Here is a 23661-nt window from a genome sequence, read left to right as displayed (position 1 = left end):
AGAGAGAGAGAGAGAGAGAGAGAGAGAGAGAGAGAGAGAGAGAGAGAAACTGTGTTGGGAGTACCTGAATCTGCCATTGGGTAAGACAAAAGGAAGCACCTGGGTTCTCTCTGTTGATGGTCATTGCCCATACACACTGATGAGTGCAAGGCCTGGGCCTGGGCAGGCTTGTTGTTAAGTGAGGTGATGCACATGGCGATTGCCCAGATGAAAATGCTCACTTTTCTTCTCATGATTCTTAGGCACAATAATGAACAACTTGCAGTTTTTGACCATGGGGTTTGAGATCCCACACCCAGTGTCTCCTGACATACAACCTCACGGAACTTCTACTTGTAATCTCTTGCTGGGGATCATAAAGGTATCCACTCCACTCAGAATGAACGTGTGACTGTCACAGCATGACTTCTGTGGCTATTTTGTTGTTTTGTCTAGGGAGAATGTGACTTAAGTAAAGTAAGCCATCTATACACAGTCAGAAATGTATAAAGCCAGTTGACTGCTAAGCCTCCTTTCTTCCCTCCATTTTGCTTCTAATACAAGGAATGAACTCAGGTCCTTATGTGTGCTAGGCAAATGTTCTACCACTGATCTGTATATCCCCAGCCCAAGTCTCTTCTTTTTTTTTTGACCACAGACAAAACGCTTTGGTTATCCAACTGCCATTCTTATCCCCATCAAGACTTAAAAACTATAAATCACAAAGGAGCCACGGTTTTAAGATTCATTGGGGCGAGAATGAATTATATCTTAAAGGCTTCCTCCAATCCTAACCCATGGTCAATACAGTCTTAGCAACAGGAAGAACTAGGTAAATAATTTACCTATTTTATCCATCTCTCTTGAGGATTCTCAACTTCACTGGACACATGCACACACAGGCACTTCTTGCAGATTCAATATTCACTAAGTGACTCCAGGTATGTGCATGCAAGAACTGCACAAAAGGTCACTCGTGAATACAGAAAACCTTCAAAGTTCTTCAATGAAAACCAGCAGAAAAGAGACACAGTAAAAGATCAATGAACAAAACACCATCCAGAAAGGAAAAAAAAGGGGAGAGACTAGAGGAGGAGAGGGGGTGGGCGTGAGGCAATAATGAATGAGGAGATTAAGCGGACACAGTGAGAGAGCAGTGGGCAGCCCCTGGCCGGCTGCTGCCACTGGAAGCTGGACAAGAGGAAACAGACTTCAGCAGCAGGAAGCTCTAATCTGTCAGCAGCAGTTCCTTCATGTGTGACCAGCCTGCCCAGCTTGGGGATGGACACCAGTCTGGGTATGCTCACCTCTCTGCACACTGCCACAAGATAGTGTCTCACTGGGCAAAGCTTGAAAGCCCAAGAAAGGTTTCTTGTGTGTAGCTGGTACCTCCACCTATTCCTTTCTTGGTTTTTACCCAAGGACTATCTACAGTGCTACTTCAGACACCTTAGCAGCCATTCTGAATGTCCACTTTTTCCAAATCCATATTGGGCACCTCAGGTACTAGTGAACTGTCTCTACTATTTGAGCACCTATGTTCCACTGTATGTATCATCACAGAGGAAGTCTGAAACCACTATCTATCTAAAACACAAGATCTCAAATGGCTGTAAAGGCCATATGCTTAGGACTGCTCTCAAGACACCAATGTTTGCCCAGCTAACCATGACCAACTGGGGTCCAGCCCTCATTCGGGTTTCCAGCTCCTGTCTGTAACTATAAATGATAGTCTTCTAGCTTCCTGGAAACCCCCATCCTTTTTCCTCTGGTGAGAAGAGAGAACAGACAGAAAAACAACTCCCACACAACCTCTAAATAATGCCAGCTTCAGTTCAGGCTAAATGTGAATTTGTGCATTAGTCTGGGTTAAGAAGCGAAGGAACAGCAAAAGTTTTAGAGATGCAGTCAGGTCAGGACAAAAGTTAACAGCCAGCCCTAGGCTCCCTGGTTAACACTGCCCCAGCCATCAGGACCCCTGGGTTTTGGCTCTGCCAACCTCTAACAAACAAGTAACCTCTGCAAATCTGTTCTCAAATTCACAAGATTCCTCTTTGCTTCATTCCCTAAGTAGACAAGGGTGGAGAGGAGTTGGGTTTGATGAGCTCCAGCCATGCAGAGGGAGACAGGCCTTTCCTAAAGCTCCACTCTGTGACACACAGGAGTGCCTGTGCTGCAGGTTCACACACAGATGTGAAGGTCTGCCAGGTCTGCCAAGGTCCCTGGGATGTAGGTTTCTTAAAAATACATGATGGTTAAAAATTGCAGAACTCAGGAGGTGGAAGCAGGTGGATCACTATGAGTCTGAGGCCAGCCTGTTCTACACAGTAAGTTCTAGACCAGCTATTTTGCTATTTGTGCTCTCCCCTTTCCCTCTCTCTTCCCCTCTTCCTCTTCCTCTCCCCCCTCTCTCCTTCTCTCCCTCTCCTTCACCCTCTCTTCATCTCCTCTTCCCTCCCTCTCTCCCTCCCCCTCCTTCCCCTGATCCCTCCCTCCCCTTCTCTCCAAATAACACTTCATATTTCTTTTCCTTCTCTAATCTAACATACACTCACAAACTATCTGCTCATCAACTATTCTAGGCTTATAAGCATGAATTAAAGACAAAGCATTTGGAGATTTAAATGGATTGTAAGGAGAAAGTTAGGAAAACCTTTAAAGATGAACTGTAGTTAGGCTGTCTGCTGTGTGTCATAGGGGAAAGCAGAGCAGTAGAAAGGGACAGGAATGGTTGGAAGGGTGAGAAGGACAAGTTACACCTTTAAACATGATGACCAGCGGATGTCTCTTGAGAACATTTGCATCAGAACTTTTGCAAATGTTGAATAATGTGATTCCTCCAATTGCCTGGCCAGTGACTACTGTATTCCAATGTGTACAGGACACCTTCCTTCTTAACCCATCTCACTGGTTCCAACCCTGTACTTTCAGAGATGAAATCTCTTCTGCCAAATGATATCTGCTTACTCCTCTGATTCTGGTTTTTTCTCTCCAAGAGGGTTCTATTCCTTCCCATAGACAAGGTGTCACTGTATCTTCCATCCTACAGGCGTGCAATACCCTTGTTTAGTTAATGCTTGTCTTACTTTCCTCTTCATTCTGATCCTCTTGTATGTCACTTTTTAAAGAAAGAAAAATGACAGAAGGAAGGCACAAAATGGAGGAGGAAGAGAAAAATAATTTACCTATGTCATGGGTAAATTTTGTATCTTGCAAATCAGACACAGAATAAAATAATGATCAAAGAAATAATTATGTAAGGGTCTCAGCATTGAGCACTAGTGAATACTTATGAGGAAAACCCAATCACTTGGGGTTGGAGAGACCGCTCAGCAGTTAAGAGCACTTCTTTCTACTCCTCAGGACTAGGGTTTGGTTCCTAACACCCATATCAGCTGGCTCACAACTTCCTGGAATTCCGGCTCCAAGGGATCCAATGCTCTCTTCTTACTTGGGCGTCTGCACTCATGTAGATACCCCACATATAGACACACATGCAATCACCCAATTAAATTACTTTACAACAATCAATTGACTGGAATAATTAGTCTATATAAGATTAGGGAACGTAGACTAGAGGAAATAATAATTTAAACAATCCTTACATCTGATTATTCCTCATATCTGCTATGTTATACCTGCAATATAAACATTGAATATATTATTTAGTTTAGTTAGTAGGTCCTTCAGTCCTGTTCCCAGTTTACAAGCCCTCTTAAAACCCATGAGTGGATAGAGTCTCTCTTCCAGTATGCACAGGTGGCTCTTGCTTTTCTAAACAGTTTATATGAAAGTGCTTTCTCGAGATCCTTTAGCGGCTTTGTCTGACAAGGTAAGGACCACTACAGCAGCTCCTCCACTTACAAGATACATATACACATAACCTTTCACCTGGTTCACAAGGAGACTGGATTAAGGTATATAAACTGAATATACATCTCTGCCTTACTACAAAACTACCAAAGCTTGGTGCTTAGTGGACATTTAATAGCAACTCAGATGGAATGACCAGTCAGCTCTTGTTCATATGATCTAAATCGAATGCTTTTAATTCTTTGTTTATTTCTTAAGCTCCCAGCATTTTCCAGGCCAAGAGAGTCAAGTGGGCATCCCATGAGAGCAGCCAGCTGACACAGTGGTTCCAAAACCAGGGATTGGCCTCAAGGTTGCAGGAAGATTATGTTCACCACAGCTCAGCTAATAAGGACCTAACAATGCACCTTTCTTCATATCTCTATTCCCTCTTCCTCCTGTGCCAGGCTAGGAAGAGTCCCATCCTTTTGAGGTGGAATCTTTCACTGAGAATGTAGAGAGAGTGCAAACCCAGCGTGGAATAAGAACACTGAAGACACTGTGGGGTGGGGGGATCGTTAGGCAAGATTCATAAGAGTACGGCTATGTTAAGATCCATCTTTTTCAAGTAGCATCTGCTCTTCCTCCAAGTTCCATCCGCTGCTGAGCAGAGAGAGCAGAAGCACTAGGTTCTTGGGATTTTATAAGAATCCAGAAGTACATGGCAGGTGCGCCATCACCCAAGTGACAGAAAGGACCCAACAGAGTATTAGCCCACACATTGAGAAGGAAATTAGCTATGAACTCTCCCTGGGAAGGGTAAAGGATGAAATGTAGACCCGTGCTTACTAGTTCCTTACAATCCTCTACCTATGTGACAAGGGAACTAGTCACTTTCTTCAAAATATTTCAGATGATCTAGTATCCAAAGATTTGTAGGTGTTTCTCTGTAAAGAACCTTTCACTAACCACAAGAAATTCTCCAGCTCTTTCCATCAAATGAAGTTCCCGGTTGGAATAAATCCCTCTCGGCATACCCTGCATTATGGCAGGGCATTGTACTGTATTTACTCATAAGGCATAAATGGATGTGACACGGTTCTAAAGTAAATTAGTTCTTATTAATTTACAAATTAGAGTTCTTAGATTAGCAAGTAAAAAGACAGGAGCTGCATTAAACTTGAATTTCATATGAATAACAAATATTATTTCTGTAGATGTATATCCTGTGCAGTCTGTGAGATGGACTTACACCAAATCTTACGTTCCTTGTTTATTTAGAGGTCAGAGTTCACTGACCTCTGTTTTGTTCCTTTGTTTGTGTCATTTGTAATCTTTGAGACAGGGTTGAGGGAGAGAGAGAGAGAGAGAGAGAGAGAGAGAGAGAGAGAGAGAGAGAGAATTGTGAAACTCTCCAACCAACCTAGAGCCTCTCCAGAAATAATCACCAGATCTCCAGCTAGCCAAGCTTCAAGGTTTAAACTGATACTTGATATAAACCATTTATATGATAATGATCTGAAATTATGCAAGGGTCCCCTCTGAGAGTCATCTTTTAAAACATCCTTGGATTGCTAAACAAGTGAATCATAAGTATGTATCTGTCTTTGAGATTCAAGCCTATCAATCTTCTTCCAACCTTCTGCTCTGTGTGTATGTGTGTGGTGTGGAATGTGGGTACATGTTCATGCATATGTGCTTGTATGTACAGGTATGTATGCACATACTTATATCCATGTGTAGAGCCCAGAGACCAACGTTGGTTTGGTTGTCTACCTCAGTCACTTGCTAAGTTCTTTTCTTTTTTTTATAGGATCTCTTACTTGATCTGGGGCTCAGTGACTTGACAAGACTGGCTAGCGTCCAGAGCTAGGATTATAGGCACATATGACCATGTGTGGCCTACCTCATGTGTGTTAAAGATGCAAATTTGTGCTTTACTGAACCAGCCATCTTCCTGGTTCTTCATATAGTCTCTTATTCTGGTTCCTGAACTCAGGCTGGAGGAACTTGTCACACATGAGAAGAAAACCATGATCCAGTGGGTGTAAGTAAGAATTCAATCTCCTCCTTAATATTTCTGGGAGGACAGAACTTGGAGGTAAGAGAAACCCTGGTCTGGTTCCCCATTCCTAATGTCCTCTAGTGTCTGGGCCACTCTTGGAATTATCCATAGGAGCCTACTAAGTTTCTGGGCTGTGACTGAGGAGAGGAACAGCCTGCCAAAGGGACCTTCCTCCTCAGAAGAAAGCCTTCCCTTTACAGCTATTTATCTGCAAAGATTTCCTGCTGTGGCTAAATAGTGCAGCTGCTTGAGTTGTTATTTAAAAGAGTGACCCTAATGAGACCAGAGCTCTGGCAAGGGGCAAGTCTTATTTCAGAGAGTGAGAATTGCCCAAGACAAAGAGTGCCTAATTGAATCCCAGGGAGGTCTCCAGAAATCCATGCCTGGTGACAGTACCTCAGGCCTGGGGAGATCACTTTATGGGAACCAGCTAGTTAACCCAAGCCTTTCTGAGCTTGCTTAAAATAATCTACTAAAATATCCTTAGCACAGGCTGCAGATTGGAGCTACACACACACACACACACACACACACACACACACACACACAAAACCACCAAAATCTGCACTTGACAGGAGGGGGAAGGGCCAAGGATGGAGAGGAAGAAAGGGTGCAACCAGAGAGATGAATAGAGCCCAAAATTGGTGTCTAGCAGTCAGGTAGACACTTAGGGGGAGGGATAAAGGAGCTGAGGTGAGTGAGAATATCCACCAGGTAGTGAAGCAGAGAGAGCATGCAGAAGCTACTGACTGAGCAACACACTTTAGAAATCCAGTGATGGTGGATCCTGCCCAGCTCTGCTCTCTCTCTCCTCCCTGGAGCTTGCAACTGTGTGAACAAACCACACTGTGTAGCCCCAATCTTATTACTTCCGGTCAGCTACACCTAAGACAATGGAATAGGGCATTTGTAGCTCAATGTGTTGATTTTCTTGTGAGGGCGTGGGTAGGTTTTTCTTTGAGACAAGCTCTTCTTATACTGTAGCACAGGCTAACCTGAAACTCGCTATGTAGCTAAAGTTGACCTCAAACAGGTAGCATGCCCCTAGCTCAGAGTTATCACTCCAGTAGAGTGACAGGAGCTCATCTTGGCTTAAATATAAGGAAAGACTGTAAACGGGAGCCAGGGAGAGCAACCTCCTCCATGAACCTCACAGGGCCTCTCAGACCCAAGAGACAGTGAACAAAGGTTAAACTAATGGTGGTCTTAAGGATGTGTGGATAGGGGCCCTGGTTCCAGAGGTGACATTTACACTCTGGTGTAAGATAAGCTAAGCCAGAAATAATATACCTGAAGGTTGCCGTTTACCCTGGGGGAAGGTTGAAGAGAAAAGCAGGCAAGCGGGCAAGCGGGAAAGCAGGCAGGCCTGAACTGCCTTTACCGGCTTAACGTTTCATTCCCTTCCCTTGATTTGTGCTGTTTGACAGATGTTTTGGTCTCAGTAGTCCTTGGCCTTTGGCTTTGGTTTTAATCAGCAAATACTTGGGAAGCTGACATGAATCAGATTTGTACTGAACACTAAAAATAACAGAAAAGTGCATGGGTCTGTGAAACCGACCCAACAGGAAGGTTTCCCACCTCAGAGAGAACAGCAACGCCGGCTGCCCTCCACTGCAGAATGGACAAGCACTGAGTCCTGGAGGACCTGGCTCACATCCTTCCCCGTGTCACACACTGTGTCCGAATAAGGACAGAGAGGCGGGAAGGACAGAAAGCTGCCGCTTGCTCTCGCAGAGCATTTTTGGAAGGCACTTTAACTAGGAAAGCTTTAGATTTAGTGAACTGTAATGGGTGATGTCAGTCCGAGGCTCAGAAGTAACTTCAGAATGCCAGTCAAGACAAACGGAGGCCTAGCAGTGACTAGCACAGGGCAAGCAAAGGAGCATCGGCTGGTGTTTGCTGGTGGCAAGGGGTATGCGAGAGAGGAGGGCTAGAGATGTAACTCTGCTGGCAGTGTGCTTGTTTAGCGTGATTAAAGTTGAGGACTTGATGCCAGCACCACATCCACACAAGCTGGATGTGGTGATGTATACCTGTAATACTAGCACAAAGGCTGGGTCGTCAGGAGTTGCAGTCCATCATCCCTGGACTAAGCTAAAAGTTCCATCCTGGGACACATGATGAGACACAGTGACCGAAAGGGAGACCCTAGTGTATTTTAAAAAAATAAAAAATACAAAACAACTGAAGTGTGTTCAGCGCCTTGGGAAGGTCACGTCAGAGGGAGAGAAGGTATGAAATGGTTTTGCAGAGACAGGCAGAGCCCATGCTGTGTAAAACTTTATAAACCATATTAAGGAGACTCTTCCTTATTAGAGCAGCAATAAAAAAAGCTACTGGAAAGCATTAAGCAGGCAGGCGATGAAATCGCGTTCGACTGTAGATCACTCTGGTTGCAGCAGGGATTGCAAAGAAGCAGAGCTGTCTATGCGCAGAGCAGTCAGGAGGCCTGCTGCAGCGTAAAGAAGAAGATAGGCTGTGGTGAAGTAGGAAAGAGAAGCACACAGCAAAGGCATTCCAGAGATGTGGAGAGACTTAAACCTGTGGAGAACAGCGCACTAGCCATCAGCTATCAGAAACACAAAGGACTGAGAAGATCTTGGGAGTTTTAATCTCATTAATCCTCTGATAGGACACATCTCAGACAGTATAAATTTGGTTAGAAATTTGGGAATGGGAAAGTAGTTGGACCAGTTCAGATCTGGAGACATGATTTCCCAATGCCCATGGTATCAAAAGAAATGTCTTACCCGGTTTAAAACACAAGCTGAGAGCCAGGCCTGGTGGAACGAGCCTGTAATCCCAGCTACCCAGGAGGCTGGTTTGGAACAACTACAAGTTCAAGGGCTGTCTGGGCTACAGAGAGAATTCAAAGCCAGTCTAGGCAACTTAGACCTCGAATCAAAATTAAAGAAAAAAAAAGATACATGGGGGGGGGGTGAGCAAGGCTATAGCTCAGTGGGATAGCACTTGACTGACACACATATAGGGCCCTAGGTTCAATTCCTAGCACCTCAAACAAAAGGGGGGAATGAAATATGATGTAAACTCATAGAAGATGTAGATATTGAAACAGTGACCATTAGTTGAGAAGTAAACAGCCAATAAAGCTGCTTTTCATTAGATTAAAAGCTTTGCTTAGAGACTATAGATCAGCTTCCTCCAGAGATTAAACACAGCCAAGTCATGTGAACCTTGACCAAAGGCATTTTACCTTTCTCAGGCTACACTGTAGCCTTTCAGGAGCTAGAAGGTAGGTACCTGAGGATGCAGGGTTTCTGGAGAACATTCTTTATGTGCTATTTAAATAGTACAAAGTAAATCATTACATGGATGTGTTCAAAGCATGCTGTTGAACAAAAGGAAGTGAGCTATTGAACAGCAGGCCCTACCTCCACTTGTGTAAAAGTATATATTTAAACCCATATAGATACAGATGTATAGCAAGATGTTGAGGGTGGTTCCTAACTAACTTAATTATATACGGTTAGTTGAATCATATATAATTCAGGTCATTTTAATTTTCTTCTTTGTGTTCTGTTTTGTTTGGATCTGGACAGCCTACACACAGGGCCATTTTACAAAAACACAAAAATCACAAAGGAGTAGTATAAGATCCCCTCATGCTGTCGATCAACTTCCAGAAGGGCATGGACCATTCACGGTTGCCTCAAATGAGATAATGTCAGGGGCACAGCATCACAGAGTTCCACAGGTGAAGCTCTGACTGTGAAGCACCCTTCCCTGGGGCTCACGTGATCAATGCCTGGTACCCAGCTGGATTGAACTATTTTAGGAGGCTGTAAGAGCTTCAGAAGGTGGGTTCTTGCTTGAGGAGTCAGGTGACTGAGGGCAAATATTTGAAGGGTGTACCTGATGTCTTCCTGTTTCTCTCTGGTTTGTGCATCCTATGAGGTAAGCTGCCTTCCTCAACACGTACTCTCCACTGTGGTATCCTCTTCCCTCATTATGGAGCCTGTCAATCATGAACTGATGCCTCTGAAACCATGGGCCAAGATGTCATCCCTCCTTTTAAGTTGTTTTCTTCCAATGTTTTCTCAGAGCAAAAGGAGAGGGGGACTGAAACCGAGCCTTGGCCTTGCTACAAACTAGACTAAAAGGTGTATCTCCCACAGCACAGACTCATGAAGACAGACATCTGAGGAGCAACGGGGAGGAGGCCATGCCTATTTATTTAAGGGATGAACATGTCACAAGCTAATACATCCACAGAAGCTGTTCTCCACTTCCTCCCAACACAGCAACTTTCCAAAGGAAAGTTGACTCCTCTTGTCCCCCTTTCAAAGCCTACTGCATATGGTGATCGAGTACTCAGGGATCAGAGGGACCTGGGCTCCGTCGCAAGTTGACCTGCTCACAGTTTGATTGAAGACAATCTGTGTCGATAAGCCTTATTCTCATATGGCATAAAATGGAAATGATTTTTTTTTTTTTTTAGAAACCTGACTGATGGGATTGAGAGATTGAGGTAAAATATAAAAACTTATACAGCAATATTTAGCACATAGTAGGTACTCAACAAATGAGACTTGTTTCCCTGTGCGCGTGTGTGTATGTGTGTATGTGAACACTGTGTGCATGTGTGTATGTAAGTTTGTATGTGTGCATGTGTGTGTTCATATATGCATCTGCGTGGGTTGGGGAGGATATAGGAGTTTCCCATACTCCAGGCTGCCCTAGCTGCATGCAAATGACAGCTTTGAACTTCTGATCCTCCTGCCCTCTGAAGAGCTTGGATTGCAGATGTGTACCAGCACACCAAGTGTGGGGATAGAACCCAGGGCTTTGTGTGTGCCGGGTAAGCATACCAATTGATTTGCTATTTGTTAGAATAAGAACACAAAGAGCCAGGTTTAACTAAATGCTCCCCCACCATAACCAAGCACCATTTCAAGGTCAGCCTTCAGCCTGCTGCCATTCTGAACGGGCTTTTCCTGGTCTACCTCCAAGGCCCGCCTTTAAGGCTCTCCCCTGGTCCCCACCATATGCTCATGCACTATGGTTCCACACTCACCTATTCAGCATGTTAGACTGGTAGATCCTCTTCTCATGGGTGTTGTAGCAACTGCTCTTGGGCTCAGGGATGAAACTGTGTTCGGACAGCATGTCTGAGGCAGCAGTGGTGATGATGGCAATCCCGTCCCTCACTCTGGCAGGAAGGCCATAGTCCCATTCATCATACGACACGGAGATAAGCCCCGTGGGAAACTCTGAAGGCACCGTGTCCGTATCCCCCGCCACCAGACTCGGCACGATCCATGTGTAGCCGTAGCCAGTCAGCCCAACTGAGTTAGCTACTTCGAAGATGTAGGTGGCTTCTTCCTTCGTGCAATAGAGGAGAATGATGGGGCTTTGGAGCTTCTTCAGCTGATTCTGAATCTTAGAGTCGCCATCGTCTAGAGACATGTCTAGCAGGAGTACTTCCTCGAGCTCCCAGCCCACGAAGCTGTTCTCGATAGTGCTCCGGATCTTGTTCACAAAGTCCTGGTAGCCCGGGAAGTAGGTGGTGACGATGGAAAAGATGTACCAGTCGTATTCTTCCATGATGTTGAGCATGACGGAAGCTTGCTGTTCAATGGATGGGCCAAACTGGAAGAACATGGACGACTCATCCTACAGTAGTCAAAATACAAGAAAAAAAGAGAAGAAATGGAAAAATCAAACAGATAGCCACGGGGATTATGAATCAAGGATTATGAATCAACTGGATACAAAAGTACATGCTCTTTTTTTTTCTCATAGAGTTTTTAATTTTCTTTTCAGTAGGTTTTGAATTTTGGTGTTAGGCATACTCACCCACAATGTACCTCATGCTTGGCTATGGAAACTATGATAACATACAGCTGTTAGCATCACAGTCCCCATAGTACTGGAGAATGACGCCAAGATCTCATATGGTATGCTTTACCACCCAGCCTGTATACTCAGTGTCCCCCCTCACTACCCATTAAAATAATAATGTGGGTTCTCACTAGGCCTCCCAGGCTGGACTTGAGCTCACTCTACTCAGTCTACAGTCTCAGGAGTCTTTGTACTTGGAATCCTCCTGCTTTGAATTTCTGAATGGTAGAAATGGCAGGTTCTTATGCCCATGCCCAAGGCTTCCTCACATTTTCTGTTAACTTAGCTTATTCCCTAATGGTTGTTCTGATAATAAGATATATAACATAGAGTGAGCTAAAACCATACCTCTAAGCCATACATGAAAATACCAGTAGCTAGACCGCTTATGTGGCTGTGCTTGATTTTAGAGGAACCTACAGAAGAGGGCGTGCTTTCTAACCCATATAATGCCACAGGTCTTAGGCTGGTCTGTGTAACACATAGGCCCATACACACACACACACACATACACACCACACACATACACACCACACACACATGCAAACACACACATACACACACATGCAAACACACACACACATACACACACACACACACACACCACACATGCAAACACACACACACACACACGTATACACACAGATAGTTCTGAACATGTTTTTCATGTTTTTCTCCCTTTTCTTTTGAGGGAGAAACCATTTTAAATTTCTCTCATTTCAAGCTGCATTTTACCTGCTGCTTTGAGATGTCAAAACCTGTATTTTGGCTCTACCGTACGGCTACAAGAATCATAAACCACAAAATGAATACCCTCTCAGCCTTGTCCTCTCTCTGTCCATTTCCCCATGATTTGTTCTTGGTAATGGCATCACTTCTCTTAATCTATGTCCTCACCTTACCTCTGAGAGCCTCTGTCCACTTTGAAATAGTCTAGGCTAACACAATTGTGTCCCTCTTCAAGGGACATTTCCTCCTCCAACCCCCAACAACCCGGGCTTTAAAGTATAGTTACAAGAGATCAAGAAATTGGGCCTTTAAGCAAAATGATTTTAGTGATTTCTAAGCCCAGGAATAAATAGCCAAGAAACAGCCAAGTATTTCTGGAATGCCGGCTATTGAAAAAAAAAAATAAAGGCTGAGAAATAACCTACTTGTATCTCAAGACCCTAGTTGTGCAGAGAGACTTGCCATCCCTTCGGCTTTGCCAGGGTAATGTATGGTTCTTCTCATACTTGGATTGGTCACACTGACCCCGGCCTACCCAGAGTTGAAGATATGTTTATCCACTGGGCAGTGGGTCTACCTGCTAATGGAGCCATGTGGTTTTCCATGCCTGTCTCCACTGGGCTTAAACATAGAAACAGAGATGATTCCCGAACGGCTACAGGAGTCAAAACCATAGTGAAGATGAAGCAGCAACAATAGGTAGAGGAAAGAGAATTCATTCAGATTAGAATAATAAAGGGCAGGATATGTGCCCATAATGAACTTTGGCTAGACCCTGCTCCTGGTATTCCTCTATGACACAGGACTGTTCTTCGGGTAAAGGTAGCCAGTCTTCCATGGAAGGTTACAATTGTGATGTGGACTAAGTGTTGTTGTCCCTTCCTGTTAATAAATTCTCTAACCTCCAGGGTAAAGGTAGTAGGATATGTTGTCCTTTGTGATATGATAGGTCTTGTATGCCAAGATCTCAGAAATGGGATTAATATCCTTTTAAAGGAGACTCCAGAGAGCTGCCTTGACCCTTCCACCTTGAGTGGACGCACAGAGGAGATGGCTCTACAAACCAAAGAGAGAGTCTTCACTAGGCACCAAATCTGATAGCATCAATGATCTCAGACTTCCCAGCCTTCAGAACTATGAAAACTAAACTTGTGTTGTTGATAAGCTGTCTCTTTTATGACATTTTTTAATATCAGCTAAAAGGGACTAAGACAAGTGGGTATCTGAGACAATGAAGCTTAATTATTCCAACACTTGTCAGGGACCTGTAGAGACCCACAAGGGAAAAAAGATAGAAAAGAAAGCCCATTGACAGAACAACTCATCTAGAATAGACGCTGTTTGAAGGAGATATCTGCTTGATTTTCTTGTAAACATGGTCTTGGCTCCTCTCAAATGAGAAAGCTCATCCTGTGGGTTTCTACAAGCCCAATGGTTACACAAAGTAGAAGTGCTTTCAATATACCTTAAGGACTTAGGGAGAAGGAAATCTCAATTGTAAATGAAATAAATCAACCTGTTCTGTGATGGGTGAACAGAATTTAATCCCAGGAGACTTTTGAATGCACAGGAAGCCCCACATATGGTGAGGCCACAATTGGCTCAAATGCACAGCAAGAATCAGCTTTGAGAAAAACTTATGGTTATCTATCTCAGAGGGTCAATGCTAATGAGATTGAACTTAAAAAATGAAAAAAAATCTGCTAAACAGTAACTTGAGCCTCTCTTCTTTTTGTCTTCTCCTAATGTCTCTCTCACAGTTATAAATTAATTCATAAAGACACTGCCTAGGTATTCTGCAAAGAAAACTAATCTACAATGAACCCGAGAAAAGAAATTCCACATGGTTGTACCACACCCCCACTGCATTCTGAGCACATCTTCAAATGTCATGATCCATACACAACCCCTTTTCTATAGAGCTCTCAACCTGCTCACCTTACCCATTTGGTATTGGCAGGCCTCGATTCCATGAGTATGCCCTCTACAGCCATTTTATTTGCCACCAAACCAAGTTTGCTGAGGCCAAGTCGAAACCAAGAGACAGAGTCATGGCTTGGGCAAAGGCTTCCTGTACAATAAGGAGCATAGTGTTGTTTATTTAGTTGACAACTTAGTGGTGCACAGTAGTCAGGAATAGAATAGCTCTTCTTTTTTTTCCAACAAAGCTTTGAGCTAACTCTAAGTTGCAAATGGTGACAGGTTTTGCAAATTATTACCTCTGCCACAAATCAAAGCATAATCTTCATATGTGCACGGAGTGGAAAGTACTGGTGGCCACACATCTATCTTTGCAGGCACCCGGCATGCGTTATGATCACCCACTAGTGATCAAGATGAAGGACAGAGACATAATTCTGTTTGCACCTCACTGTGATTCCCCGTGAACATTTTTATCTTCTAATGCTATTACAAAATGTTGACACTCAGGGGTCCTTGGAGAAGCACCTCCCTCCGGCGAAAATTCCCAGCCAAATTTATTGCATGAATGCACTTCAGCTTGCCTTAAGAGCATCTTGAAAGTCTTCCTGCATAAAAGGCTGCCTTAACTGAGATGAGCAATTAGCACAGGGGAGGTAGAATTGTACATTAGACCCCATCCGTCTACTACCTTTATGCTGTACTTCCATTACATTGATGTTCGCCGTGTTTATTTGCTAAGAAGAAGAAATAAAAAGAAGTATTTTTTTCAACCCTTTATCTGCCTCAGAAAACAGTTGCCTAAAGAATTGGGAGCACAAGATGTTTTTCATCATCCAGATCCCCTACTGAGCCACTTCTGAATTAAAGAATGAAGTAGCCCAATGACCACAGTGCCCCTGGCAACAGATGTCATCTCAGTACCCTGCCCCCAACACACCCACCAGATGAAACAAGGTCTAAGATTATGTCTCTTCCTTGGACATAGAGCCCTCCCTGCATGATTGGCTGTCAAGGTGATATAAAGTCCTGCTCCATTTGCTCTAAATACAGGCAGCTCTGAAGGGCCTGCCCAGCTTCTGAATTCCCTACAAGGTTAGTAGAGCGTCCATTACAACTGAATCGCCTATATCTCCCCTTCTGCTCACTGTAGTTTTCCCTTCCTGTCCCTTCCTTGGAGTTGATGTCATATCCCTCCTTCATCAAGCTGCAGCCTGCCTTCACACTCAGCCCACTTTGCATGGAACCTGACCGCACTTACCCCCTGTTATAAACTGGAAAGGGGTGTCGGTGTCTTAGAGGTATGAACAGAGGGGCTGAGAAGATGGCTCAGTTGGTAAAGAACCTGCTTTACCAGCATGGAGGACTTGAGCTTGGATCTTCAGAACCCATGCTTTTAAAAGAATGCTGGGCATGACCGTGCCTGGCTGTAGCCCAAGCTCAGTGGTATAAGAGGCAGGCAGGTCCCTGGAGTTCACTGGCCAGCCAATTTTGCCAATTTGTAAGCATCATGTACAGTAAGAGACACTCTCTCAAACTCTCAAGCGATAAGGTGAACAGTGAGAGAAGAAGGCACCAAATGTGGAGCTCTGGACTTTATATACACATGTATACACATGCACACTCGTGTGGATGTACACACTCATACACACACACACACAACTCGTAAATAATAATAAAAAGAAATATAACATAATACTTATCTTCATAAATTATGGTGATTCATGCGGTAGAAAGATAATCCCCTGCCATTTGGTGAGAGATGTCAGAACCAGGGTGAAGAGGGGGTCAGCTGAGTATCAGAAATGCATTGGTAGTAATTATATTTCTTATGGAATGAGCCTCTGACGGTAGTGAGCTCTCCATACACCACACACAGGAGCTTCGTTCTTATCGGATGAAGGGTTCCTTTCCGGTGCTCTATCTAACTTCATTCTCCCCTTTAAGACTGAGATTGTGGGTTATTCCTTTGATAGATGCTATTTTGTTTAACTCTCAAGGACAGGTTAATCCTCTTCCCCTGTACCTTGTCAACTGTGTGCTTCTGTCTCTAACATAATACCTATCACATGATAGCAAGCAAGTTTATTTCTTCTCCCTACCAACATGGGTGTTCTGTCTATGTGTGCACATAGTATGTGGTGTATGTATGGATCTACATACATCATGCAAGTGCACATGAATGTATCTGTGCTCACTCTCCTGTGGAAGTTTGAATAAGAATGGTCCAGTAGGCTAATACCTTAACACGCTTGGTCACCAAGCCACAGAGTGCTGCTACTTGAAAGAACTAGAAGGATTAGGCGGTGTGGACTTGTTGGAAGCAGTTTGTCACTGGAGGCTGGCTTTGAGGTTTCAAAAGCCCCATGCCAAGCCCAGATTTTGTCTGTCTGTCTGCCTGTCTATTTGCCTGCCTGACCCCCTCTCTATTTCTCTCTTTGCCTATGGATTGGAATGCAGCTCCGCATGCCGCCATGTTTCCTGCCATGCTGATAAAGGACTAAACATCTGAAACTGCAAGTAACTGCCAATTAAATGCTCTACATAGTTGCTTTTGTCATCGTATCTCTTCACAGCAATAAAACAATGACTAGGACAGAATTTCTACTTTTTTTTTCTTTCTGAGACAGTGTTCCACTGACCCCAAAGCTCACTGATTGTCTACACCAGCTGAGTTGCTCCAGGAATCCACCTATCCTCACCCATGCCTCCGCGCCAGTTTGGCAGAGGCTTGTGGCCATGACCTGTGGTCATCACAGGTTTCTTACTGCCTGGATCATCCCTCTACCCTCAAATACTTTTATTTATCTCTAAAACTTTAAACAGCACGTGGGTGAAAAAAAGCTCTGTCTGTTCACTATTGTTACAAAGAAACTTGAATTAATGGGTGAAAAGTTGGCAGAAAATATCTCGATGACATCATGAAGTTTCCTATTTCTGCGCTGATGGTGCAAATCATCACCATGAAAATGGGCTGTGGCCAAAATGTTACATGCAACCCGCACTCTAAGAAGGGGAGAGCAGACCCCTGTTGGAGGCAGTTGTTATAGGAGAGCGTACCACCGGCCAGCACATTGACCTACTCCTGTTGCTGAAAACGTGGAGCATGGCATCTGTGAACACCTACTCTAATCCCCTCCCCCTCATTACTTCTAAACCTGACTCCTGGTTTCCAGCGCCACTCCACTGAAGCTCCTCCTGCAAAAGGCAGAGGTGACCTTGACACGGCAACTCCAAGGTCAATGTGTAGTCAATTGTCTCCTACAAACTGGAAGTGACCTCCTTCACCCTATCACCATAAAAGCTGTTAAATGGCCCAGCCACTTTTGCTCCCGACTGCTTCATAAAGACGCAGGGTGATCGTTATAGAACACAAGTAAATCATGCTGCTCTCCGCCTCAGCCCTTCGTGACTTCCTCATTCACTAAACGAAGCAGCCAATCCACTTGATTCAGGATCTCCTTCTCCATCACACCCTATGTCCTCATACCCCAGCTCCTCACTCTCTGCCTGAAACTCCCAGGGCTCTACAGGGTCAGCATACATATCTTTCTGCTAAAATCTTGCCTTCTCTGGCCAGGAAGGTGACTCAGTGGATAAAGCACTTATTTGCTGACACATGCATACACCACACACACACACACACACACACACACTTAAGTAAATAAACAAAATCTTGTTTTCTCAGATGCTGCAAGCACACAATTCTTGAATCTATTGTTAGCTTGCTTTCATTAGTATTGTTTTAGTATCTTAACATCATTTACATTATGCTTAGGACTCTGTAACATCACAGTGAAAATGATTCTGCTAGGGCATTTGAGTCATTTCATATCAAAACAAACAAAATTTTCTTCCTCTGTTCTCCCCAAGCCATTTTTTTCCTTAAAAATTTTAATTAGTGTATATTAACTGTACAGAGTAATAGGTTTCATTATAATATTTGCATTCATGTGCGTCATATCCTTGACTCATAGTCACCCTTTCAAGTCTAACTCTACACCCCTCCCCGTCCCTTTCCTTCTCCAAATAATCCCTCTTCTTCTTTCGTGGCCCATTATATACTTTCATCTGGATTCCATAAGGGAGAGGAAGCCTGCGGCCATTGTCTTTCTGAATCTGGCTTATCTTGAGTCACATGAGAGCACCCAGGTCCGTTTCACTCTCAGTGATATCTTATGCTTCTTTATGGCACGAGGGCTGGTTCCAACATCTGACGATGGTGAACAGTGCCACAACAGTCGTGGATGCTCAGCTGCCCGTTTCTCAATTGAGATCCCTGTGGCTATGCGTACACAGGGGCAGCAGCGCTGGATCAGAGGGAGGTCCTAGTTCTAGTTTTCTAAGGAACCTTCGCATGGGTTTCCACAGGGGCTACACTAATTTGAATCCTCACCAATAGTTGTGGAGGGTCTCCTTGGAGCCGATTCCATGTCTCAGGTCTAGATCTGCTAGGCTTTCACCGATAACTCTTCAGCCCACCAGATTTGAAAGAAAGAATAAGATGGTGGGACAAGAACTCAGGCAATGAGAAAATTCCTGGGTATCCTTTTGTGTTTCCTCTACATTTACAATAAAGTAGAAGTTACATGAAGGATAGAATCGTTTCTTCTTCCATGCTAAAGGGAAGACTTTGTCTCTACCTGGACAGCAAGAGACCACTAGCTCTACAGAGGCCAATCCTCAGACCATGCTATCATTTCTTTTCAGCTCACTAAGGCTGGAGTTGGCTACCTAAGATGAGTCTGAATAGTGCCAGTTTTGCGTGCAATGCCTTAAAATACAGGGACATCTGATCTTCTCGAGTTTCACCGTTAGCTGGAAATGCTGCAACCAAAGTATAGAACAGAAGCTTCTGGGTTGAGAATCTAGAGTTTTCCCACCTGTCAAATGGTAGACTCATTTTCTTTAACCCCACCCCCACCCCCTGCACATAAAGGAGAACACTGAACACTGAAAGGTCCACAAACATAAATCACAGCAGCTTTCTTGGGCTTCTTTAAGAGCCACTCCAGGTAATTAAATCCCTCCCACAGAAGCCTGCATTTTTTGTCCTTCTGAAGACTAGTTTACTCCCTCCTGTAATTTTGTTCCATTCTCCCTGGTGGGCATTCTCAGTTTTATGACCCCTAAGTATAAACTAGAAAACACCTCAAAGATATTTACTTTGAGAATGTCTTCCTGGTTCCTCACACTCTAGGTCTTGGATAGTTGTATAGCAAGAGGGAGCCTGGGAGGAAGAAGAGGGGGAGATTGCAAATTCTGATCGCTACCCCACTGAGTTCCTGCCCTGACGTCAGAGCAAAGGGCTGGGAAACAGGAAGAGAACTGTAGGAATGTGTTCCTGCTCTGTGATGTACCAGGGCTGTCAAAATCTCAACAAGCCTATTACGCTTCATCTTAAATTAAAATTCCTCTCTATGGTCTACTCCATTCCACAGATCAAAACAGTTCTCTGACGGGCTGTAGTTTCGTTAAGAGGACTCTTTTCTATAAAAACGCAAGCTGATGAGTCTTAGCAACAACCAGGCTCTGTGATGGATGAGATGTAGGGTTTTTTTTTAATTGAGAGTTTCATACGTGCATCTAATGTGTTTTCATCAAATCTACCCCTACTCCACCCTCCCTGCAGCTCCTCCCCACCCCTCCCTGCAGCTCCTCCCCATCCTCTGTACCTCTTTCCACTCCCCACTCCAGACCACCCCTAGCTTAGGTGCTTTCGATGCATATTAGCTTCCAGACAGTAGATGCACTTTTAAATAAGTGGGGAGTGGAGAGGGATGTGGAGAAGAGAAGTATTTTAAGAAATGAGGTGGGCAAAAAATAGTGTAAATATTAAACTAACATTAATTAGATAGTAAAGTTATTCGCAATCAAACTTGATTTTTTAGACAAACAAATATAAAATCAAATGTGTTCCATATTTATCCCAGTGTAGATATGGGCACAGACAGGATAAAAAGAAAGTTACCATAAATCCAAAACCTAATTCCTAAGAGGGAAAACACCCCCCTTTTATTAAATATGAAACACTAAACCCCAAAGTTTTAGGGGTTTCTATCACAATTTCTTCATTTAACTTAAGCCAAACAGGCAGCATCTCTGAGTTTATGATTACTGCTAAAGAACAGGGTTAAGTATATGCCAGTGAGATCCCTGACATACAAGCGACATTTTTCAGAGTAAATATGTCGACATTTGTCTCCAGCAAATTGCCATTCCCAGCCCCTCGTGCGTGTTTGATCAGAACAGCACGTTCCCACACAGAGGAGAGTGGAGAGAACAAGGCCCCGAAGAATAGAAAGGTTTTCCACCTTTCTATTTGATTAATCTGTGAATGCCTCTGCCTCCTGTGTGGCCAAGAAGAAAGAAAGCCCTGGTTCTGGATACAGTCACTATATTTGTCCCCATGGGTCTCTTTAAGGATCCCTGGAAAACAAGGCACTCTTTGTCCCCTGGTTGCTCCATATGGAGAGAGCAGAGCCACAAGGCATGGCTGACTCTTGAACGTGAATCTGTCACACTTATTTAGCACCAATTAACAAGCCATTGTCTCCAATAGCTAAATCCAGCAAGAAGTTTATTGAGAAAGTTTTTCTTTTTTTTTTTCTTTCTTTTTTTTCTTGCTAAACATCAGTGATTGATTTCCCCGTGTCTCTGGTTTGGAAAATAGATTGCTCATTCATTGCAGACAGTGAAGTACAGGAATTCACAATCAAAACGCCTGAGAATTTATTTACATCATTAAACCCAAGCCAGTCATTTGTCTTAAAAGAAACAGGCATTTTGAATTGCTCTAGAAATGAAAATAACATAGCAGACAGAAAGATGTTTTAGGTTTACTGTTGTTGTTGTCTTCATACCAGCAACACTTGGTGGTACCTGCCTACCCTACCTAACTCAGAGGAGTTAGAACACTGGCTAGCAGGTAGCTGCCTGCTGCTATCTAAACTCAGACTGGCCAAGAACCACCCTCTCAACACCTTCTTCTAAACCTGGCTGGATATTCTTGGCCATAGAAATTGAGCCCATTTTCTTGTGTGCCTGTCATGAGCATGCACCCAGCCCAATGGACTACATTGCTTCCTTGTGTCCTGGTTTTTATTCCAGATTCCACCAGATGAAGAGCTCTATTCAGAACCTCCAACCACTTTGCACAGTTGCTGACAACCTGCCTAAACCCAGTTTCCCACAGCTACAGATGCCTCCTATGTCTCTCTCGCCAGTTCCAGCTCCTGCTCTGCAGTGGGATTACTACCAAGTTACTAATGCCAGTGTGCTTGCATTGATTTGTGACCTTTGAAGACCCCTGCCTGTATACCCACACTAGTCTGAATGACATCAAGAAGGTCACCTGATCTTACAGGGTCCCTGATCTTACAGAGAGCTTGATGAACTGCCCTGTGACAGGCAATCCTGTGTCATAGTTGGGTATAAAACAGCTCTCCGACTCTCCCTGAATCTATGGTTCAGATCTGTAGGTAGCATGGTGTGCAGTGGCGTAAGAATGGCATCCCATGTTTGGCATCTGTGTTGGATTAGACTCACACAAGTTTCTCTGAATTTTTGTTATTACTGCTGTTTGCCTTGAATGGAAAACTCCTGTCCTTTGTCAGAAGTAACCAAAGCCTTTGATGGCTCATTCTTAGCATAAACTAGCACTGAAAAACCAAATCTTTTAGGGTCTTGAGTTCCTTAGAGCAGTGAGATGGCTCAGTAGGTAAAGACACTTGGCAACCTGAATTTGGTCCCTGGGACCCGTATAGTGGAGAGAGAAGACCAACTCGGCTAACTTGTTCTCTGACCGTCACAGGTATCCCATGGGACATGTAGCCATGCATACAAACAAATGCTAAATAAATAAATAACTGAATAATAAATAAATAAACAAATAAATAAATAAATGTTAACTTTTAAATTTAAAAGAAAAACTTGAAAAATTAAAACAAAGCAAACTTAGCATCCCACCAGGGGTAGCAGTACACAACTGTGATTCCAGCACCTGGAAGGCTGAGGCTGTGAGGTTGTGAGTTTGAGGTCAGTCTGGGCTACCTGATGAAACCCACCCTCAAAAGAAGTAAATATATATCAACAAACACAGAAGGGGTCAGCATTCCTAACCTTTTATCCTTTACTGTCTGTCCATTCAACTTTAATTGGATGGCTACCTAGAGTACACAAGCAGAAAATGTGGGCCAGGCAGATGCTAGCTCTTAGTCCTGCACGGGGAGAACCATCCTAAAACTACCCGCTAGTCACACACTCCACTACACAGTCTTAGAAAAGAGCGTTCCCCTCTATCGATCCATAAAAAGGGGTATCTGATTTGGAATAAGGCAGAATTAGCTTCAAACAAAGTCACTCTTTAAGGCTTAGTTTGTCCTTTCTGATTTGCCAGTGTAGAGCCTGCTAGCCTCCCAGTTTCCCCTTTGCTACTGTGACCTTATACAGCCTGGGTCCCAGACTTCTTCCTTTGCTTCCTTTCAAAGCCCTCATGTCACATAGCAACTCGTCATCAGAAAACCCTCATTGTTCCAACAAAGGCAAAACATGTGTTCATTGTCCCCTTGGGACCTAGAGAACTGAATCACTCTCACTTCTTCACCTGATGCTGAGAGACGGACAGGAGATAAGGAACAGCATCAGCAGCATCTGGAGGAAGATAACAAAGTTGATCTAATCTTTCCTGGAATTAGGAATTTGACAAGTAAAAGAATAGCCCATATATTTTTATTTCAATAAAAATTTTAAAGGTTTATTTATTTTTACTTTATTTAACACAGACACCGCCGGCATGTGTGTTTGGCCTGTGTCTTTGCGTGTGCAACACATGTGTACAGTGACTATGGAGGGCAGAAGAAGGCACTGGATTCCCTAGAAATAGAGTTAGCCAGGGTTGTGAGGTTCCATGTGGGAGCTGGGAAACAAACCCTGTAGGCACATTAAGGATTCTTAATTACCGAGCTGGCTCTGCAGGCCCGCTGAAAATTGTTTTTAAACTATTTTCAGTAATATCCAGCATTTCCCCACTTCACAACAATTCACCGAATATCCTTACTATGACAAAGATGCCTTCAAAAGAAAATGGCAAGAGGGGACATAACCCAGTTGGTAACATTCTCACCTTGATTGCCAGAGCATCTGAATCTAATTCCCAAATGTTCACATTAAAAGCAAAACAAAACAACAACAGCAACAACAACAAAAAAAACCTCTGGATGTGGTGCCGCACACTTGTAATCCTGGTGCTAGGAAGAAGGCTCAGTAGCCATCCAGTCTAGCCCACTGTGTAAACTCCATGGCAGTGAATGACC

At 43.7% G+C, this 23661-nt stretch overlaps 1 protein-coding gene across 1 annotated transcript in view; it reads right to left on the bottom strand.

Moving 5' to 3' along the window:
* The window catches only part of Grin2b (glutamate ionotropic receptor NMDA type subunit 2B), a 446438-nt gene that overhangs the window by 191862 nt on the left and 230915 nt on the right, over positions 1 to 23661 (bottom strand). Inside the window, exon 3 of the mRNA XM_028781023.1 lies at positions 10872 to 11470. Coding sequence (XP_028636856.1) covers positions 10872 to 11470 — 599 coding nt within the window. The remainder of the gene's footprint in view (positions 1 to 10871; positions 11471 to 23661) is intronic.

The sequence above is a fragment of the Grammomys surdaster genome, unplaced genomic scaffold (genome assembly GCF_004785775.1).
Source record: "Grammomys surdaster isolate TR1022 unplaced genomic scaffold, NIH_TR_1.0 373, whole genome shotgun sequence".
Classification (NCBI taxonomy): domain Eukaryota; kingdom Metazoa; phylum Chordata; class Mammalia; order Rodentia; family Muridae; genus Grammomys; species Grammomys surdaster.
This window is presented reverse-complemented; position numbering and strand designations above follow the sequence as displayed.